At 48.3% G+C, this 16,998-nt stretch overlaps 6 protein-coding genes across 6 annotated transcripts; 2 read left to right on the top strand and 4 right to left on the bottom strand.

Annotated features, from left to right (window-relative positions):
• Positions 1 to 163: 163 nt before the first annotated feature.
• On the bottom strand, positions 164 to 484 carry K441DRAFT_430397 (uncharacterized protein; the record flags this gene model as incomplete). Its single annotated transcript, XM_067641634.1, has 1 exon — positions 164 to 484. A coding segment is annotated over one exon (321 nt), but the record flags the coding sequence as incomplete, so codon positions are not given.
• Positions 485 to 5,216: 4,732 nt separating this feature from the next.
• K441DRAFT_565374 (TPR-like protein) lies at positions 5,217 to 7,279 on the bottom strand (the record flags this gene model as incomplete). The annotated part of the gene is made up of 2 exons (XM_067643697.1): positions 5,217 to 6,989; positions 7,109 to 7,279. The coding sequence occupies 2 exons, from the start codon at positions 7,277 to 7,279 to the stop codon at positions 5,217 to 5,219; spliced, it is 1,944 nt and encodes a 647-aa protein (XP_067502968.1).
• Positions 7,280 to 7,677: 398 nt separating this feature from the next.
• On the bottom strand, positions 7,678 to 9,222 carry K441DRAFT_661329 (uncharacterized protein). Its single transcript, XM_067648860.1, has 3 exons — positions 9,156 to 9,222; positions 8,552 to 9,100; positions 7,678 to 8,482 (listed from the first exon to the last, which is right to left on the bottom strand). Coding segments are annotated over exons 1-3 (984 nt in total). The 5' UTR covers positions 9,158 to 9,222; the 3' UTR covers positions 7,678 to 8,049.
• A 1,326-nt stretch (positions 9,223 to 10,548) lies between these two features.
• Positions 10,549 to 12,420, bottom strand: K441DRAFT_661328 (Clavaminate synthase-like protein). The gene is made up of 2 exons (XM_067648859.1): positions 11,555 to 12,420; positions 10,549 to 11,373 (listed from the first exon to the last, which is right to left on the bottom strand). Exons 1-2 carry the CDS (start codon positions 12,388 to 12,390, stop codon positions 10,770 to 10,772), a joined length of 1,440 nt encoding a protein of 479 aa, XP_067502966.1. The 5' UTR covers positions 12,391 to 12,420; the 3' UTR covers positions 10,549 to 10,769.
• A 176-nt stretch (positions 12,421 to 12,596) lies between these two features.
• Positions 12,597 to 14,165, top strand: K441DRAFT_612710 (mitochondrial carrier; the record flags this gene model as incomplete). The annotated part of the gene is made up of 3 exons (XM_067645625.1): positions 12,597 to 12,629; positions 12,698 to 12,750; positions 12,819 to 14,165. 3 exons carry the CDS (start codon positions 12,597 to 12,599, stop codon positions 13,696 to 13,698), a joined length of 966 nt encoding a protein of 321 aa, XP_067502965.1. The 3' UTR covers positions 13,699 to 14,165.
• Positions 14,166 to 14,353: 188 nt separating this feature from the next.
• K441DRAFT_565125 (uncharacterized protein) lies at positions 14,354 to 16,421 on the top strand (the record flags this gene model as incomplete). Its single annotated transcript, XM_067643682.1, has 3 exons — positions 14,354 to 14,499; positions 14,558 to 14,843; positions 14,895 to 16,421. 3 exons carry the CDS (start codon positions 14,354 to 14,356, stop codon positions 16,419 to 16,421), a joined length of 1,959 nt encoding a protein of 652 aa, XP_067502964.1.
• Between the last annotated feature and the right edge of the window lie 577 nt (positions 16,422 to 16,998).

Below are 16,998 nucleotides of genomic sequence, written 5' to 3'. Positions count from 1 at the left end.
CTATCCCTGTCCTTTTTGCAATTTATTTCTATCCTTTTGCTCCCTAATATCTTTTTTTAAGAGCTTAGTAGAAGTTACCTCCTTCTAGAATCCTATTTATTTTGTTTTATTCTTCTATAGAACCTTCTAAATTAGTATTACTTACTAGCCTAGCTACTTTAAGGACCTCGCAGTCTTTACTATTAGCAAAGTGGTTTTCTTTACAGTTGATGTAAAGAGGGGTAGTATGCTTGTAGGGCTTGCCTATTATTATACAGGTAGAACAGGAGTGGTCTTTAGATAAATATACAGCTGCACAAAATCTACAGGCTCTAGTAGAGCATCTATCTCCTATATGGCCAAATTTTTGGCAGCTAGTACACTGCGTAGTAGGAGAGACTTCGAGGTATTTTACTACCTTAGTAGCTGTACCTGCAATTGATATCTCTTTTTGCTTAAGGATTTCTTGTCTTTTTTCTTCGTTCTCTATAGTAAAAACTATAGAGCCAAATCTGGTCTGTAGATTGTGTCTATAGAGGAGATCTAATAGCGCCTTAAGCTTTTCTACTCTACCTTAATAGCCTTTTTTAAGTATAACGCAGAGTATAAGGATGGCCGTAACTACTTATATTAAGACTTCCCTAAGCGTTATATCTTTTATATAAAGTAGAAGGAGTAGTATCCTTACTAGCAAAGTACCGCGATAGACCGTATATATTACTGCAGCCCTATTATAGGTAAGAGGTTCTACTTACGGCTATTACTAATATCCATTCCTAGCCCTACCTCCTTTAAGAACCTCCGTACTATTGCTAGTATAATCTATCTAATCTTTTAGGCCGCCTGCGTGGCCTTAAGGCTACTAGAGAATAATTATAAGTAGATTAATTACTTAATAGAGGCCACTATTTTTACTATTAGCGCCTAGCTACGCTCCTTATTTATAACTACTTTACTTTACGGCCCTATTACGGAGCTAGTTACTTTATAGGACCGTTTTAAATAATCTATTTATAATAATCTGCCTTGCTTTCTAGCCCGCTAACCTAATACTCCTTCTATAGTTAGCGACAATAATAACGCCTATCTTAATTACGGCCTATACCTTATCTATTAAATACTTACGGATTAGTAAAAAATACTTACGGACTATAACCTACCCTAGTTCCACTATTAGTAGGGCGTTATTATAGAGGGAAGTAACCCGCTTTTTATAGCGGAGCTACTATAATATAACCGTATAGAGGAAGAATGCTAGTTTACTAACCTATACTAGCAGCTAAATGCGGATTAGGCAGCGTGCTTTAATACTATTATAGTGGGGTAAAATGGCTCACGCCTAGTACCTTGGCATTTTCCTATATTTATAGAGCCTTCGGCTTCCCTCCTTCTTAGACATCACAACCTACCAGAATACATTCTTTCCTTTCTTCTTACTAACTGCTTTCCTACTAATTGATTACGACTGACGACCGGCCAACCGACAGACTAACAGCATTGTGACTTCCTATCTGAGAGGGTCATCGTACACCACCACACTATTATTACCACTATAGATACGGATCTATAAACGGCCCCCTTCTTTTTCTAGGGCCCTATAAGTACCAGTAAAACGTTTTTCTATTACTGCCTCCATTACTACTACCGCTTACGCGATAATAATTTTTTTATATAACTTCTTCTAGTATTATAGCCTTCTTACTACCTAGCGGCCATACTACCCACTTCTATTTTTAGATACCTATCGATCTATATAAAGACTCTATTTATAATATCTCTAAAAGGTTAAATCTAGCTAAGCTTTTACGCTGTACCTCTCTACCTACCTAGGACAAGGTGCCAATATAGCACCACTACTACTTTAAAGCCGTATATTATATACTTACGGACATCCGTTTTAATAACTTTACCTTTAGCAAACTCCTTACTATCTTAGGCGGCAACTTTACTTAAATACTGCCTATTATCCCGCAGGGGAACCGCGTAGCTATTATAGGTGCCTACCTATAGCAGTTGTTCCTCTAGCCTACCTTCTATATACTATCCCTATAGTTAAATATACGTATCCGCTAGGGCGAGATAAATTAGCGGTTTATAGCTTAGGTATAAGCCTTATTCTATAATCTAGCCCTAGCTAGCAGTATTACTATCCCGCCTAGTATAGCCCTGTTCTAGTCCTAGGAACCCTTTTACGGCTATATATACCCTCTATAACTACTTATATAGGTATATACTACTCCTAATACCTTCCGCGATCGCGCTATCCTAACTATTTACAATAATACTGTGGCTAAGATTAACAAGGCCATCCTTACGCGGCTTTACGGCTTCCTAAGTACCTTTTATTCTATCCCTTGCATCGATAGTGTACTTAGAGACGTGGCCCGTGCACGCGATCGAAGAACATCAACTTCCTTACGTCAATAGGCTTCCGCGAACTAAATTTGGTGTAGATTATGTCGCATACCCCTCTGCAAGACGGGGCCGTGTTAGCAAGAGCATGTAGATTAACTTAATATCGAAGAATGAAGCTCTATATATAATATACGTACGAAATTTGACATATTTATGGCCTTATCTACGGGCCTTGGTTATCTGGCAGAACGATTGACCGCCTACATATGCAGCTTCTTGATTGGCGCGCACGGAGCACAGCTCTAAGGACGCGTTTATCGATGCAAGGGATAGACTCTATAGAGTAAAATAAAGAAGAGAATTATATAGAACTACCGCTAATAGAGCTCCTGCAGATATTTAACCCCAGTAGCCTACCTCCATTAAAGCTTTCCCTAAAGGTAGGCGCGCCTATAATCCTTTTACGGAACCTCTACCCTAAGAAAGGGCTCTATAATGGCACCTACATAGTTATTACGCGCCTAGGCCGGCGCTATATTAAAGCCCAGATACTTAGCGGTAGTTTTTATAGCTAGCTACGGCTAATCCCTTATATTAAGCTTACCTCTATAAGGAGAACTGCTATTTATTATTAGTAAAAAGCAGTTTCTAATTTAGCTATACTTTACTATAACTATAAACAAGTCGTAGGAGTAGTCTTTTAACTTTGTTAGGGTTAATTTGCGTATACTAGTTTTTACGCATAGGCAGCTATATATTGCACTATTAAGAGTAACAGATATACGTAGGCTTTCGCTATTACTGCCGCAAGGAGGCAATAGTGCTACTACTAATATTATATATCCGGAGGTGTTGCTAAACTCTAGCAGGGATAGTATAGCAGTAGTGGCAGTAGCAGCGGCAGGGCAGTAGTAGGGTAGTAGGGTAGTAGTAGGGTAGTAGTAGGGCAGTAACGCAGCTGGGTAGTGACAGCAGTAGTGTAACCGATTAGGATTTTCCATGCCCGGCATGGAAAATTACTATTAGCTCGCTTACTACTAGCGCCTTGGCAACCCTCGCGTCCCTCAAGCGGTCACCCTAGCGCAGTAGGGCAGACTAAGTTTAGAAGGACAAAAGCCCGCCGCAGGCGCGAGAAATAAGTACATTTCTCCAAGGACCAAAATTGCTGGCTGTAAGTCAGCAATTTTGAAATTTTCCTTGAAAAATTTGCTTATTTCTCGTATAAAGATACTAAGCCAAACAGAAGAAGAAGGCCCTTAGGGGTTAACGCAAAATACAAAGGGGTCGCTAAGGCGCTAGTAGTAAGCGGGCTAATAGCGATTTTCTATCCCAGGGATGGAAAATCCTAATTGGTTAGCAGAAGTTAGGGTTAATAGAATATGGCAAAAGCATGGCAGAATTTGGCAGGTGACACGCCCTAGCACCGTCACGATAATCCTAGAGGCCTTACCTCCTTAAAAATTTATCTCCTTTATAATCTATCCTGTTTCTATAATTATGCCTTATAGCCCCCTATTTATAAAGTCCCCTTATAGTATATAAAAGGACTTATCCCTTAACCCGCCGGAATGCGTCCTACCGTTATCGATAAGAACTAGCCAATCAGATCAACCAAATCGAATCGTCATAGGAGTAAAATCTAGCAGCGGCCATGGCTTCGGTGGTGGCTTTTTAGCACATCAACTCGGCTGAACGTTATATTGAGTCGGTTGAACAAAGTCAATATCATTGGAAGTACGATGGGAAGGCATCGCTAATAGTAATTAGCTATACATGTTATTTTCATTCTGGTGTTCAAGCACGGACTAGCTTCTGGTAAGACGCCGGCGGGTTAAGGGATAGCTAAACGGAAGGTAATATCTTATAGAATTATTTAATTAATATAGGCTTAAATATAGCTAGCTACTTAGAACGGTTAGCGTTTATAACTACTATAACTTTTAGGGTTAATAATAAGGTTATACTTTAATTTTAAACGGCTATTAATATAATTATTGCCGTTAATTATAAGTAAAACACCTAGTCTTTAAGCTAGAGCCTCTTTTTACCTAAAAGGCCGTCTTAAAAAAGTTCTACTCTATACTTTAACATTAGTAATATAGGAGCATACACGTCTCTGCGTTTGCTCTGGTAGTCTATTGGCACGATCCTAATGGAACGCTGATAGCTGCATACCAGTTCCCGGGCTCCACCGCGTGGAGGTGCAGAGGCCGAATTTCATGAAGCCCTAAGTTTAATATTAATTAAGGCAATTATAGCGCGAAGAAGAGTATGAATCTGGAAGGACATAACTTACGGCATGTTAATGGGTTATATAGAACTGGCTTTCTTCAGCCCTTTCTAACAGAGAACAGTGAAGTGAAGACAGCGTCGCCACTTCATCAGATGGTGTTAGCTGGAATATAAGGCTGCATATATTGTCCTAATTGGCGCTGCCAGTAGGGCCAGTTCTTTTGGTGCCCAGTTGGGGTCGACAAATGGTACTAAAAGCTGGGTGTAGCCGTAGTGCGCTGGGGTCGATAAAAAGCAATAGCACTCCATGTTTAGTAGGCCGCAGAGCAGGAAGGCTGAATTGTTATGCATTTTTTTGTGTACCATGAAAGAACAGCGAATCACTTATAAGAGAGTCCTCTGCCTCGTATGGTGTGTATATGCACGACAATCAGGGGTCGAAGCGATGAAAGGAATAACTTATCCTCACATATCTCATGATATCTTAGTCTTCAAAAGGTCTACCCCTTTCCACCCAAAACGCCTTTAAATGCTAACGCCATCCGTTTCCAATCCCTCCACCATGAAGCTGCTACACACAATCCTGTGCCACCTCGACGCTCCTCGTGCCCCATAGGCAAGAATCACCAAGCGTTTCTAGATCATTCCGCTCAAAACTCAAACTCGCCGCGAAACCTCTCAACATCCATCCCGGGTCCGACCATATCCACCAGATCCCTCCTCCCCATGTGACCGAACACCCTTTTGAGCGTGTCAAACAGGTTCGTGCTCTGGTTCTGGTGGATCACCCTATCCAGCTCTTTCTCGTTCAATGCGTCCCCAACGACTTCGCGCGCACGCTGCTTGCCCTCTCGCTCTACGACCTTGTGCATTGCTAGCGCGCCAAGCAGATGCTGTGCAGCTTCCTCAAAGCATCCGATGTTGATGCACGAAACTCCAAGGTTGTACCGCGCACGGACGAAGTTAGGACGGAGCGCGAGCGCACGCTCGTAGGCATCGATAGCCTCTTCTGAGCGGCCGGAATTGGCGAGGGTAGCGCCAAGACGGTTCCAGAGGAGGTGGATTTGGCTGGATTGGTTGGTGGTTCCGGATTCTGTGGAGGCGAGAGCGGCTCCGAAGCAGTCGACGGCTTTGTCGTGTTCTTCGGCGCCGTAGAAGAGCACACCGAGGCCAACTTGGACATCTGGATCCATTTGCTCGCCGGAAGGAGATAGTTGTGCGGCTTCGATAAAGAGATTTGTTACCTTTTCGTGTAGGACGTGGCGGTCGGTGAAGCCCATCTCGGCGTCGTTGGACAGAGGTTCTTTGATTAGAGAAGGGTACCTGGTGGCGAGCCAGCGCTCTAGGGTCCGGTAAGCCGTGCTGTCATAGCCTTCGTTGGTGTAAGAGACTGCGAGGCCCATAAGGCCTTCGAGGTTTGAAGGATCCAGTTTCAGGGCCTGTTCGAGCGCCCGTATCGCGGGAGATTCTTTCTCGTTCTGAGCCTGGGCTGCTCCGAGCTTTGTCCATGCTTCAACGTGTTGGGGATCTTTCTGCACGGCAGCCTCGAAGGCGAGAGCCGCGAGCGAGAGGTTACCGCCCTCTTCCATTATTCGGACGCCCTCTTGGAACGGATTCGACAGGTCCTTGAACAAGTTATCTTCCTCGAACAGGTAGTCACCCAGCTGCAGATCACGAAAGCTGCTGTGTGTATTGAGTCCATCGAAACCTTCCCACTGGTCGAGGTCGCCCACGTGCATCCCATCGACGAAATTCTCTTCGTTGGCAAGTTGCCTAGCATGAGCCGTCTCAGCTTGAATTCCCCGCCAAATGCTCTCGAAATCTCCAAACTCGTCGGTTTCAGAAAGAACTGACCTGTCCATGTCATTCAGCTCGGCCTCCATCGCTGCGTTTGCCTCAGTATCTAGCGCGTCCGGATCTTTTTGATCTGACTTTTCCATCTGTGCAAATTGTGCTTCCCAATCTCTGTCGTCCAGCTCTACCATGCGACCCTTGCCTTTTCCTTCAGCCCCCACGGGTTGCTGGAGGTTCGTGGCAGCATATGGTTGGTGCATCATGCCCATGCCCATTCCCATTCCCATGTCAATTCCGCCCATACCCATCCCATAGCCCATAGGCCTCTGATAGCCCATCATGGATGGCTGTGAGCTGACTGTCGGACTGGCTGCTCGGGCGGTGGCGTTCATATGCTGATATTTCGCGAATTCAGCGGGATTGAATCCCGCTGCTCTAGGTCCCTGTAAACCAGGATCCATTGCTGCTGGTCCCTCAACACCGGGGCCAAACTCCGCAGCCCATGCAGGGGATCCGCTCCGTTGTGAGGCCCGTTCTAACTCTCGTCGCATTTGCTCCATCGCGAAAGGCGATGCGGGGGCGGGGCCCTGGGGAAGCTGGTTTGGCTGGTGGAGGAATTCATCCATCATCTAGCGATATCCAGATTAGCTTCTCTAGCTCCTTTGAAGTTCCCACGTGAACAAAATGTGTCAAAATCTGGCAACGATGATCTCGGGGTCCCTATTATACAAACTGTATACAAACTCACATTGTCCTGACCTCCACCCATTACTTGACTCCTCATGCCCTCTTGAAGACCGCCTGGGCCTCGACCGACCAGGCGGTCTCTCTGTAACGATTTATCATCTTGAACGTGTTTTGTGAACTGGCTGAGAGGATTGCCAGCGGTAGAACACTCCGCGCCACCTAAGAAGGACATGGTGGAGTTCTGAAGCAGCGAGTTGGCGGTATGAACGGAGCTGGAGACGCGACAGGGTGATAATAGATTGATATAGACTAGAGGATATATTACAAGCAGTGAAAAAGAAACAGTGGTCTGGTGTCAAGGTTTGTTATTGTTCTAATGGTTTGAAATACAGACGCGCAAACGTGGGGTTAGGATGATCTTGACCAATCTCGCCTAGGTTCATCCAAATCGAATTTCACAAGATGGTCCCTGTTCCTGCTGAGTCGAGTTCTCGCCACGCCACGCCATGTGAATTATGAATATCTCAAGTATTTTCATAGCTAAATATACAAGGAGGCCTCAGATCCCGGTGAAGCATCTGAAACCTTTTACGAGGGCACACTCAGGCCATCAAAATCAAGTAGATGCCTCCGTAGCTTGTAGCATATTTCAATGAAAGCCCTGCATTGCAAGTCTAATATCTATTTGTTCTGGGATCAAAGTGCATTTTTGGCGGCTATCACATATCCCACGAACGCCACATTAACCGTGTACATGNTCTGAGTGGTGATTGCGAATCAGTCATGGATGCCCCTCTACTATTTTACAGCCAAATTACTAAAACAAGATAGGAAATGACACGAAAAGAAGACTGAAATGTGCACAAAAACTTAACTCTCCAGTAGAAGACCAATGCGTGGTAGCATAACTGAAGACCTGATCCAAATAATCACCCTTTCGTGAAATTCTTCTTACGCCTCCCGCTTCATTTCCGCGTCAACCACTGCTTTTCGCAGTGAGACTCAAGCCTGCTCTGAGGCATTTCTGGTGGCAGATGAGTGGCCGCTGAAGTCCACACGCAGTTTCCTTCCGTAGATCTCCTTTTGCTCTAATACTCCTTTCGCCCTCTCCGCGCTGGTAATATCAATGAAGTCTGCGTGTGCAAAGCCTCTCGGTTGGCCAGTCCTCCTGTCGATGGCAACGCGGACATCCAAGACATTGCGAATGTCACGGAATAGATCGTTCAGATCTTTGTCAGACATCTCAAATGACATGTTTCCAATGAATAGAGTTTTGGACGGTTGGTTTGATTGATTTGGAGCTCGTGGCGTCCTAACGAGCGTCCGGGGCTTGTGATATTGAACATTCATGCGGCGACCCTCGAAAACTTGCTGGTTGAGATTCTCCACAGCGGCAGTAGCGTCTTCTTGGTTTTCAAACGTGACATAGCCAAAACTGGAATGGATTATAGGTTAGTACAATTGATTGCTTTCACGGTCAAGCTGCAGCGGGTAGAGTACATGCCCTCTGCTAAGACCTCTGTTGTCATAGACAATTGAGGATTTTGTAACGGCACCAAATCGCGAAAACACCTTCTTCAGCTGGTCGTCTGTAACCTCGAAAAATAAGTTTCCAATGTAAAGAGTTGTGTTTGGCGCGTTCGCAGAATCGAATGTTTTAGAGTGACGTTCGAAGGCGAAAGTGCTATTAGCTGCACCATCGGCAGCTTCTGTGGTCTGAGTTGCTGTGTCGAAAGTATCAGCAGCTCTCTTTTCAACCGTTTCGGCTGCAGAAGATATTGCGGGAGCAATTGTTGACTGCTCCTCTGCATCTGCCGACGCCGGTATGCTGGAGGATTCAGCTTGTGTAGACTCGGATACCGCGTTGGCCACTTGTTCTTCAGTCTTTGTAGCCTCATCGCTGGCAAATCGCCGTTGGAACGAAGACACAATCCATTGTTGCTGTCTCTGTTTGAATGAAGCGGGAGTGTAGGTGGCAATTGACCGAGGCTTTGCGATGAAAGATGTTGAAGGGATGGACAGAGCACGAAGTGCAGTACGGCGGAGGAGATACCTGTAAGCGCTAAGTTAGAACAGAGCAATGTGAACTTAATGAAAGGGAATCGTACATGTTAAGTTATGGAGAAGCGATTGCAGGTGTAGGGAGTAGGAGGGAAGTTGGTATTATCACTTGGGATGAAGGTCTCAAAACCCCGGAAGAGAAATTCTGGAAGGGCTCTTCCCCGTTTGCGCTAGGGCCTTGGCGAAGTCACGAGGGGACAAGGGGTCCCAGGTATATTCCCGGTTCGGCTTTTCAGGTAGTTCTATCCCAGGAGGGGCCCCGCGGTTTCCAGCGCTTCGAGATGTACATATTCAGCAGCCGGACCGCAGACCCCGCATCTTCATGGTGTAGAACTTGCTTCCCTCTTCTTGAGACTAATCTCTTCGTACCTTCTGCCATAATGGACCTTTAGGTCAGCATTTTACTTTGAAGCTAGAGTGGTTTATTGGACAACCACTGGTTGAGAATGTCACTTTTACACGCCTTCATTTGAAACAAGCTAATATAGAATCCATTCTCCTATCGTTCAAAGCTCTTCGTAACTTCTATATCTCGTACGAGGCACAGTCCTGGTTCGGTGAGAATCAATTTTCTATCGAAGTAGGCGCGTTTAGCGGCGTTGGGAAGCCGCTCCAAAGCCAGCGGTGTTCCTTAGAACTTAACTATCGATTGCTGTTAATTAAACGATATCTTGAACCTTAAAGTAAACTTAGAGCCAATTGACAGTCTTCGCGGATTCTTAAAGCTTTGCGCAATCAATATTCCTGCGTCCGTTCTGCTGAGCCGCGGAATTTCGAAGGGTCCTGAGCTTGGCGACATTCTTCCAACCTCCCTCCGGTCTCTCCACATAACGCACTACATGATTGGGGTTAGGGAAAAGCTGGCTGAACTAGCAAGGATTCTCTCGTCCAAGCTCACAAATTTGGAAGTGGTCGAAGTGCCAGGTTCAATCAGGGACAATTAACTACGAAAGGCATTCCTTGCCGTCGGGTTCACGGACTTAGACCTGAATTGATAAGTCCTATTTCTTAGTCAAATCGGCGACATTGTAAATATTCGAAGATAGGTACGTTGACCTATCTAGATTACAAGCAATGGACTCCGGCTATGAGCAAGCAAATGGATCCATGCGTAGAACAAACTTAGCTTTATTAATAGGATATGACACTCAGGGTTGATAGAACTTTAAATCGAGCGCTTCCCTTTCACCACTTCTCCCATCGCTAAGCCTATCGCTCTGGAAATTACGTGACGGGGCGGAGGTTATATGTAACCCTTTACTATATATACGCTGTCATAACAAAAGAATGACGCGTTGTACCCCATGATTTCTATCTCCACAATATATTACCTTCCTTTAATCTCTTCGAAACAGGAATATGCTATCAGTAATTGATAGAGGGATGCTAGCCCGAGATATTGGTGCAGTCACATTACTCAAAGACCGAATTCCGATAGAAGGCTCTACAAAGCAGAATGTTCCTCTGGCCTCGCATTTAGTGGAAATAAGACAATTGATCAAGCATCGAATCTCTATGAATAACGAAGTAGGTATATAGACAAGGCAGTCACAAAACAAAACCCTCAACCGACACCAGGCCAGTTTCCCGCCCAAAAGTGCCTCCGCCACGCTCGCTCAAATGCCTCAAACAGGGAAAAAATATCCCCCTCCCTTTCTTTTTTACTTAACCACATGCCTCACCACCCCATCCGCGATCCACCGCCCCTCAAACCGCTCCTGCAGCACCCGCAGCCGGCTAAAAAACACATCGTCATCCACGTACGTGCCCTTGAGCCAGCGCTCCCCCTGGCTAGCATCGAACGCCCGCCGCGCATGCAGCACGCGTCGATTATCAAAAACGACGCACTCGCCTTCCTCAAGCCTGTACTCGAACACATTCTCCTGCGCACTCACCAACGCCTCGAACGCGGCGGCCGCAGCACGGTAATTCGCCAGAGCGTCTGAATATGCACCGCCGATGCGAGCCTCGAAGGGGGCTTGGAAGGGCGGGGACCAGTTGACGCGGCGGAGGGCGAGGTTGGTGGGCTCGGAGTATTTGGGGTAGGGGAAGAGTTCGAGGGTCAGGCGCGAGCAGTGGTAGTGCTGCGCACCGTTGTGGTAGTGGTAGGTGACGGGGAAGGTGCACAGGGTGCGGAAGTGGAAGGCCGAGCGTGTGTGTAGGGTTGTGGCGGCGTGGAAGGCGTCACTGAAGAAAGATGAGCCGCCGGGGGAGCGGGCGCGTAGGGAGTGCAGGAGCTGGAGGTGCGGCGGGTTCGTGGTGTAGCTGAGAAGGGTTAGTGGGATGGTGGGGGAGCGGATGGTTCGTGTGGCCTTTTGTTCTTCTGGTTTCAAGATAAAACACAGCAAAAGAGAGATATGTAGAAAAGAGAGGTTGGGAAAATAGAGAATCAACTATCCAACAGAAAATGCTCAATTGAGTTTTAAGCATGAGAGATGCAACCTACAGTAAGTCCATATGGAGGCCTAGGAACTGGTGGGTATAGGCAATATTCTTCGCATTTGGTTTTGACTTGACATCCCAAGTTCGTCCATATAGGGTATCTTTCAGATTGCCAATTCGGCCCGCGATATCTTCGACTGACTTCTCCGAATCAGGCACGCCTTTGAGGAAAAGCAGGCCAAATTTATTCAAGTGCGTAAGAGCGCTGAATAAGGTCTCGTCATTGGCCATGTAGTCTTCATATTCAATCCACTTATTGTTTTTTGTGATTATGTCCCGGTCCCAGAGCACCCGTTCGTCACTCCGCACCCCGCCTCGAAGCTCCGACTCCACATTGAGAGCCCGCTGAAGCCATTCAAACGAGTGCCTTGTGCGGTGCTCAGATGGGTATCCTGGAATATCGTTCGTCCAGACGATCTCGACCACCCAGCCCCTTTCTTTATCCACGACAGTTCGAGCAACACCTTCTAGGCTCTCCGGAATATCGGACGTCTGGAATAACTTCTGCTTGGTCGACGTGTCCACGCACTGTGGACAGGTGCAGCTGTCGCGGAGGAAGAGACTGTCGAATATCTTAAACTCTCCATCAATAGTGACTGCTATGCTCTTTGCAGGCTTGCCATCCAGCTGTCCTTCATTTGAGGCATTGTGGACGATGTGTTCCTGTTTCTGTTCCTGCGCCGCTGCTTGCTGCTGTGGATGAAAGGCATTCCCCCAGAACTGGCGAACCTTCACATCGTGCTTTGGAGATATTCGTGGCCTGGATTTACGCGGACGGGCGCGCGCAAAGACGAACAATGGGTTCAAGACAGCTTTGGTGGTGGTGAGGGATCTAGACATGACTTCGGGGACTCTGGAGGGGCGGCGATCATTCCACTTGCGGGGGAGGGTGGCTGACTTGATGGGGATGAAAGAGCCCGAGGTCTTTCGCCGAAAAGCCGCAAACCCGACATCAAACACCCTCGGCCCAAAGCATACACCACCTCACGCGATCACCTCTGGCCTTGTAACACGCGTCGCTTTCCCTCAACGAGGAGCTGTAGTGCATGTCTGGAGGCGTCGCCCAGCTCAGAGATGAGGTAACGAATAGCGGGGCCGCCGCAGAATATCCGCCTGAGCTGCAGCTGATTCCCTTTGTTTCCTCCAGGGCTCGCAGAAGCAGGTGCTCATCGCAGGGGCCATCGCAGGCCTGGTCTCTCGGTAATGAGCCCCCATTATACCCCCATCGCTGTATGGCGGGTCTTCATGTGCTAATTGTCCCTTCATAGGTTTGTTATAGCACCTCTTGACGTCGTCAAGATCCGTCTACAACTCCAAATCCACTCCCTCTCCGACCCTCTCAGCACCCGCAATATTAATGGACCTGTTTACAAAGGTACCTTGGGAACCCTCAAGCATATCCTCCGCGAGGAGGGTCTTACTGGGCTATGGAAGGGAAATATCCCGGCAGAGGCCATGTACCTGACCTATGGATCGATCCAATTCTCCGCGTACAAATACACCTCAGGCATTCTCTGCAGCATACCTGCAGCATACAGACTCCCAGATCCAGCCAATTCTTTCATTAGCGGGGCTCTAGCGGGTGCTTGTGCAACAACCGGCACCTACCCGCTGGACCTCCTTCGTACACGCTTCGCTGCCCAAGGTCGTGACCGCGTCTATTCCTCTATAATTGCTTCTATACGTGAGATCGCGACTACAGAAGGACCACGGGGTTTCTTTCGTGGGCTTGGGGCAGGAGTAAGCCAGATCGTCCCGTACATGGGCCTCTTCTTCGCAGGATACGAGAGTTTGAGACCAGTACTCGCCAACCTAGCTATCCCATTACCATTTGGGACTTCCGATGCTGCGACTGGTGTGATAGCTAGCGTTTTGGCAAAGACCGCGGTCTACCCACTCGATACGACCCGGAAACGGTTACAGGTGCAAGGCCCAACTAGGTCTCGCTATGTGCACCGGAATATACCGGTTTACCACGGAGTTCTCAGGACCATCAGGCATATTTGGAAGAATGAAGGTATGAGAGGTATGTATAGAGGCCTTACTGTGAGTCTATTGAAGGCCGCTCCAGCTAGCGCTGTGACTATGTGGACATATGGGCGGACGATGGGGGTCCTAATGAAAATGGAGGACAAATTGGACGAATAACGGTGAAGGCAACTAGGGTGCGTTCGGTTGCAATAGTTCAAGAATCCGTTGATTCGGAGTTATTTTGCCTGCACAGCCTCAAAAATTTGACGTTCTCACCGCTCGAAGAACGCCAGAATTGCACGCTAAAAGAACGTATGAAGCTTCTGAACTGAAGGTCTTGGCGTCAGTTTAATATGGAGGTTCGGGCTCTAGATTTCAGATCCAGGCCCTACGCATAAGCCACGAACACGTGTACGAATTCGGACAAACGCGTCCTTTTCTGCCGGACGAAAGTACGGATCGTCAGATTGGAAAAACTCTATATTGCAACCGAACACGCCCTGGGTCATTTTTAACAATTAGTAGTTCGTAGGATTTCGAGGCGTTGATAGGATACTAGACGGGCGGGATTATCCGAGAGGATACCCTTGTATTAGAATTATAGATATCAGGGTCGAGGAATAGACGCATGTTAATCTTTGAACACCATTAAATTTACGTTTGTATAAGAGTGGTGGAGGGCTGATATATATTAAAATCGGCTTAGAAGCCCGCGGTGGTGACGCGGGAGTGAGATCACCAAACCTCGACAAAAAATTTCGAGCTTTGAAGAATTTCCAAGCTCACCTCTACCAACCTCAATTGCGATTTCAATATCCAAGTAAGGCGAAATATGAAGCGTAAGAACGATGCTCCTGCCAATGGTAAATCCAAGAAGCGCGCCATTTCCGACGATGAAGCGCAAAGGAATTTCTGCGAAGGTCTCTTCGACCCCAAAGTCTTAAAGGATTATTCCCAGCAATACGCAAAATCAGAACCGTATGCCTGCGGTCATTCTTCCGTGCGCTTGAATTGGATATTTCTGACCGTTTCCAAGCTATAAACATGCCGTAATCCAGAACCTCGTCGACGACACTCTCCTCCGCAGTGTGCGCAACGAGATCCGCGAGAATATCTCCTTCACGCCAAAAGAGACCGATATATATAAGATACACCAGTCCGGTGACCTTGCTAATCTCGATGGCCTCGACGACTCCTCATTGCGCCGTCTCCCGTCCCTGCTTACCCTCCGCGATGCACTATACTCCTCCGCCTTCCGCAAGTACGTCTCCACGATCGCTGGTGCGGGACCATTGAGCGGTGTAAAGACGGATATGGCAGTAGTGCGTACATCCAAATCCTAATAGGAGAATCGTAATTAACATATGGGATAGAATGTGTATACACCAGGCTGTCACTTGCTCTGCCACGACGATGTAATCGGCAGTCGTCGAGTAAGCTGGATCCTCTACCTGCTAGACCCAGACATCCCGTGGAAGCCCGAATGGGGCGGGGCATTGCGCCTTTATCCTACAGAAATACTCACAAAGAATGACTGTAATGAAGTCAAGGTCCCCAAGCCAGACTTCTTCGTCTCCATCCCACCGGCCTGGAACCAGCTCTCTTTCTTCACCGTCCAGCCTGGCGAAAGTTTCCACGATGTTGAGGAAGTGTACAAACGACATGTGGATGGGATGGAAGTGGAGGATGGAGGCCGTGTCCGCATGGCTATTAGTGGCTGGTTCCATATACCGCAAGAAGGTGAGGAGGGTTACGAAGAAGGCCTGGAAGCCAAGTTCGCAGAGCGCAGCTCTCTTGCGCAATTACAGGGCGGGAAAGCAGATGCATTTGACCTCCCGCAGCCGCAATGGATGGAGCATTCGCAGTCCTCGGGCAAAGAACCCGACGAAGAAGACGAACTAACCACCGCCGACATTGACTTTTTGTTAAAATACCTAAACCCCAACTACCTCACCCCGGACACGGTCGAAGAGCTCTCCGCCCTCTTCTTCGACGAGTCTTCCCTGCAACTCTCCTCCTTCCTCTCCACCGAATTCTCCGCCCGCCTCCGAATCTACCTCGAATCCAAAGACCAAGAACCCACCCCCACCATCCCCGCCCACCCGGCCGCCAAAACTCAAACAACGGGCGTCGCCCGCCCCCCGCACAAGCACCGCTTCCTCTTCCGCCAGACCCTCACCTCCGCGCCTGCTCTGCCGGCCGCAGGCACAGCAACCACGCCTTACGACGAGCTCGTCGACGTCTTGTTCCCGCACCCCGCGTTCCGCAAATGGCTCGCCCTCTCCACGGGCCTCTCGCTGACGCGGACCAACATCCTCGCGCGCAGGTTCCGCCGCGGCATGGACTACTCCCTCGCGACGGCCTACGAGAACGCCGCGCCGCAGCTGGAGATCTGTCTCGGGGTCACGCCGTCAAGCGGATGGGGCGAGGATGCGGGAGTGGAAGAGGCGCAGGCGCCGAAGCCGGACCCGCACTCGGATGACTCGGTCGGTGGCTACGAGATGTACATGGCGGCGGACGAGGGCGAGGACGAGGACGAGCACGATGCGGGGGCTGCGCCGGAGGCTGCGGCGACGCATACGGGGGCGGGGCAGCGGCGGAAGACGAAGGCGGATCCGGCGGTTTATAAGAGCAGCGCGGAGGATGAGGATGATGGGGTATTGTTCACGATGCCGGCGGGTTGGAACAGTTTGAGTGTTGTGTTGAGGGATAGGGGAGTGCTGCGGTTCGTGAAGTATGTGAGTCGTGCGGCGAGGGGGGATCGGTGGGATGTTTGTGTGGAGTTTGAGGTTGAGTTCGGGGAGGAGGGTGATGATGAGGAAGGTGGTGGTGAAGAAGAAGAGGAGGAGGAGGAAGGGGACGAGGAAGATGATGAAGAGTATGACTCTGAGATACGCTAAGAAATGATTGTTTGGATGAGGTTCGTATTTTTGGAAGATCTCTTTCGAAACATGCTTTCATGAATTTGGAAGGCGGTAATGCAAGACACTTTAGACGCGCTTATACACCGGGCATGCTAAAAAATTTCAGGCCTATCTAGGTTATTGGCGGACTTTTCCGTCGCCTGCGGTCCTCCTGCTTGTAGCGTGATTTCCACCCCAAAGGAACAGCGGGACGAATGTAGTATAGAGCTAGGTGTCTTATCCTAGGGCCCCAACCTAGGTCCCCTATGCACATCCCCAGCCAAAGATATAAAGGACGAAATCCATGCGGGTAAGTGTAGACCGTCGGGTAGGATGGGGAATGAGAGGCCCATTGCAGGCCTCCCACCTGCGAGGTGTATATGGCTCGATTGCGCGTATAACGTAGTTATACCGTATAGGAGGAAGGGGTCGCCGGAGGTAGAGATTGCCGTGGTTCGATGGCTCGAATACGTACTTCAAGACGTGGTAGTTGTGTTCCTAAGTCTCCGCTGGGGCTCACCCTCCCGGCAAGAAAATTTTTCCCGTCGCCACTACGTTGCAGCGCCCGCGATGC

This window comes from Cenococcum geophilum (genome assembly GCF_001692895.1).
Source record: "Cenococcum geophilum 1.58 unplaced genomic scaffold K441scaffold_26, whole genome shotgun sequence".
Taxonomy (NCBI): domain Eukaryota; kingdom Fungi; phylum Ascomycota; class Dothideomycetes; order Gloniales; family Gloniaceae; genus Cenococcum; species Cenococcum geophilum.
Note: the sequence above shows the minus strand (reverse complement) of the source record. Positions and strands in the feature narration are given on the sequence as shown.

Coding starts and splice junctions, on each gene's coding strand:
- K441DRAFT_661329 (XM_067648860.1), bottom strand. Junction 8,483..8,551: donor AACAGAGGTCTTAGCAGAGG/GCATGTACTCTA, acceptor AATCCATTCCAG/TTTTGGCTATGTCACGTTTG.
- K441DRAFT_661328 (XM_067648859.1), bottom strand. CDS start 12,390: ATGTCTAGATCCCTCACCACCACCAAAGCTGTCTTGAACCCATTGTTC. Junction 11,374..11,554: donor GGCCTCCATATGGACTTACT/GTAGGTTGCATC, acceptor AACCCTTCTCAG/CTACACCACGAACCCGCCGC.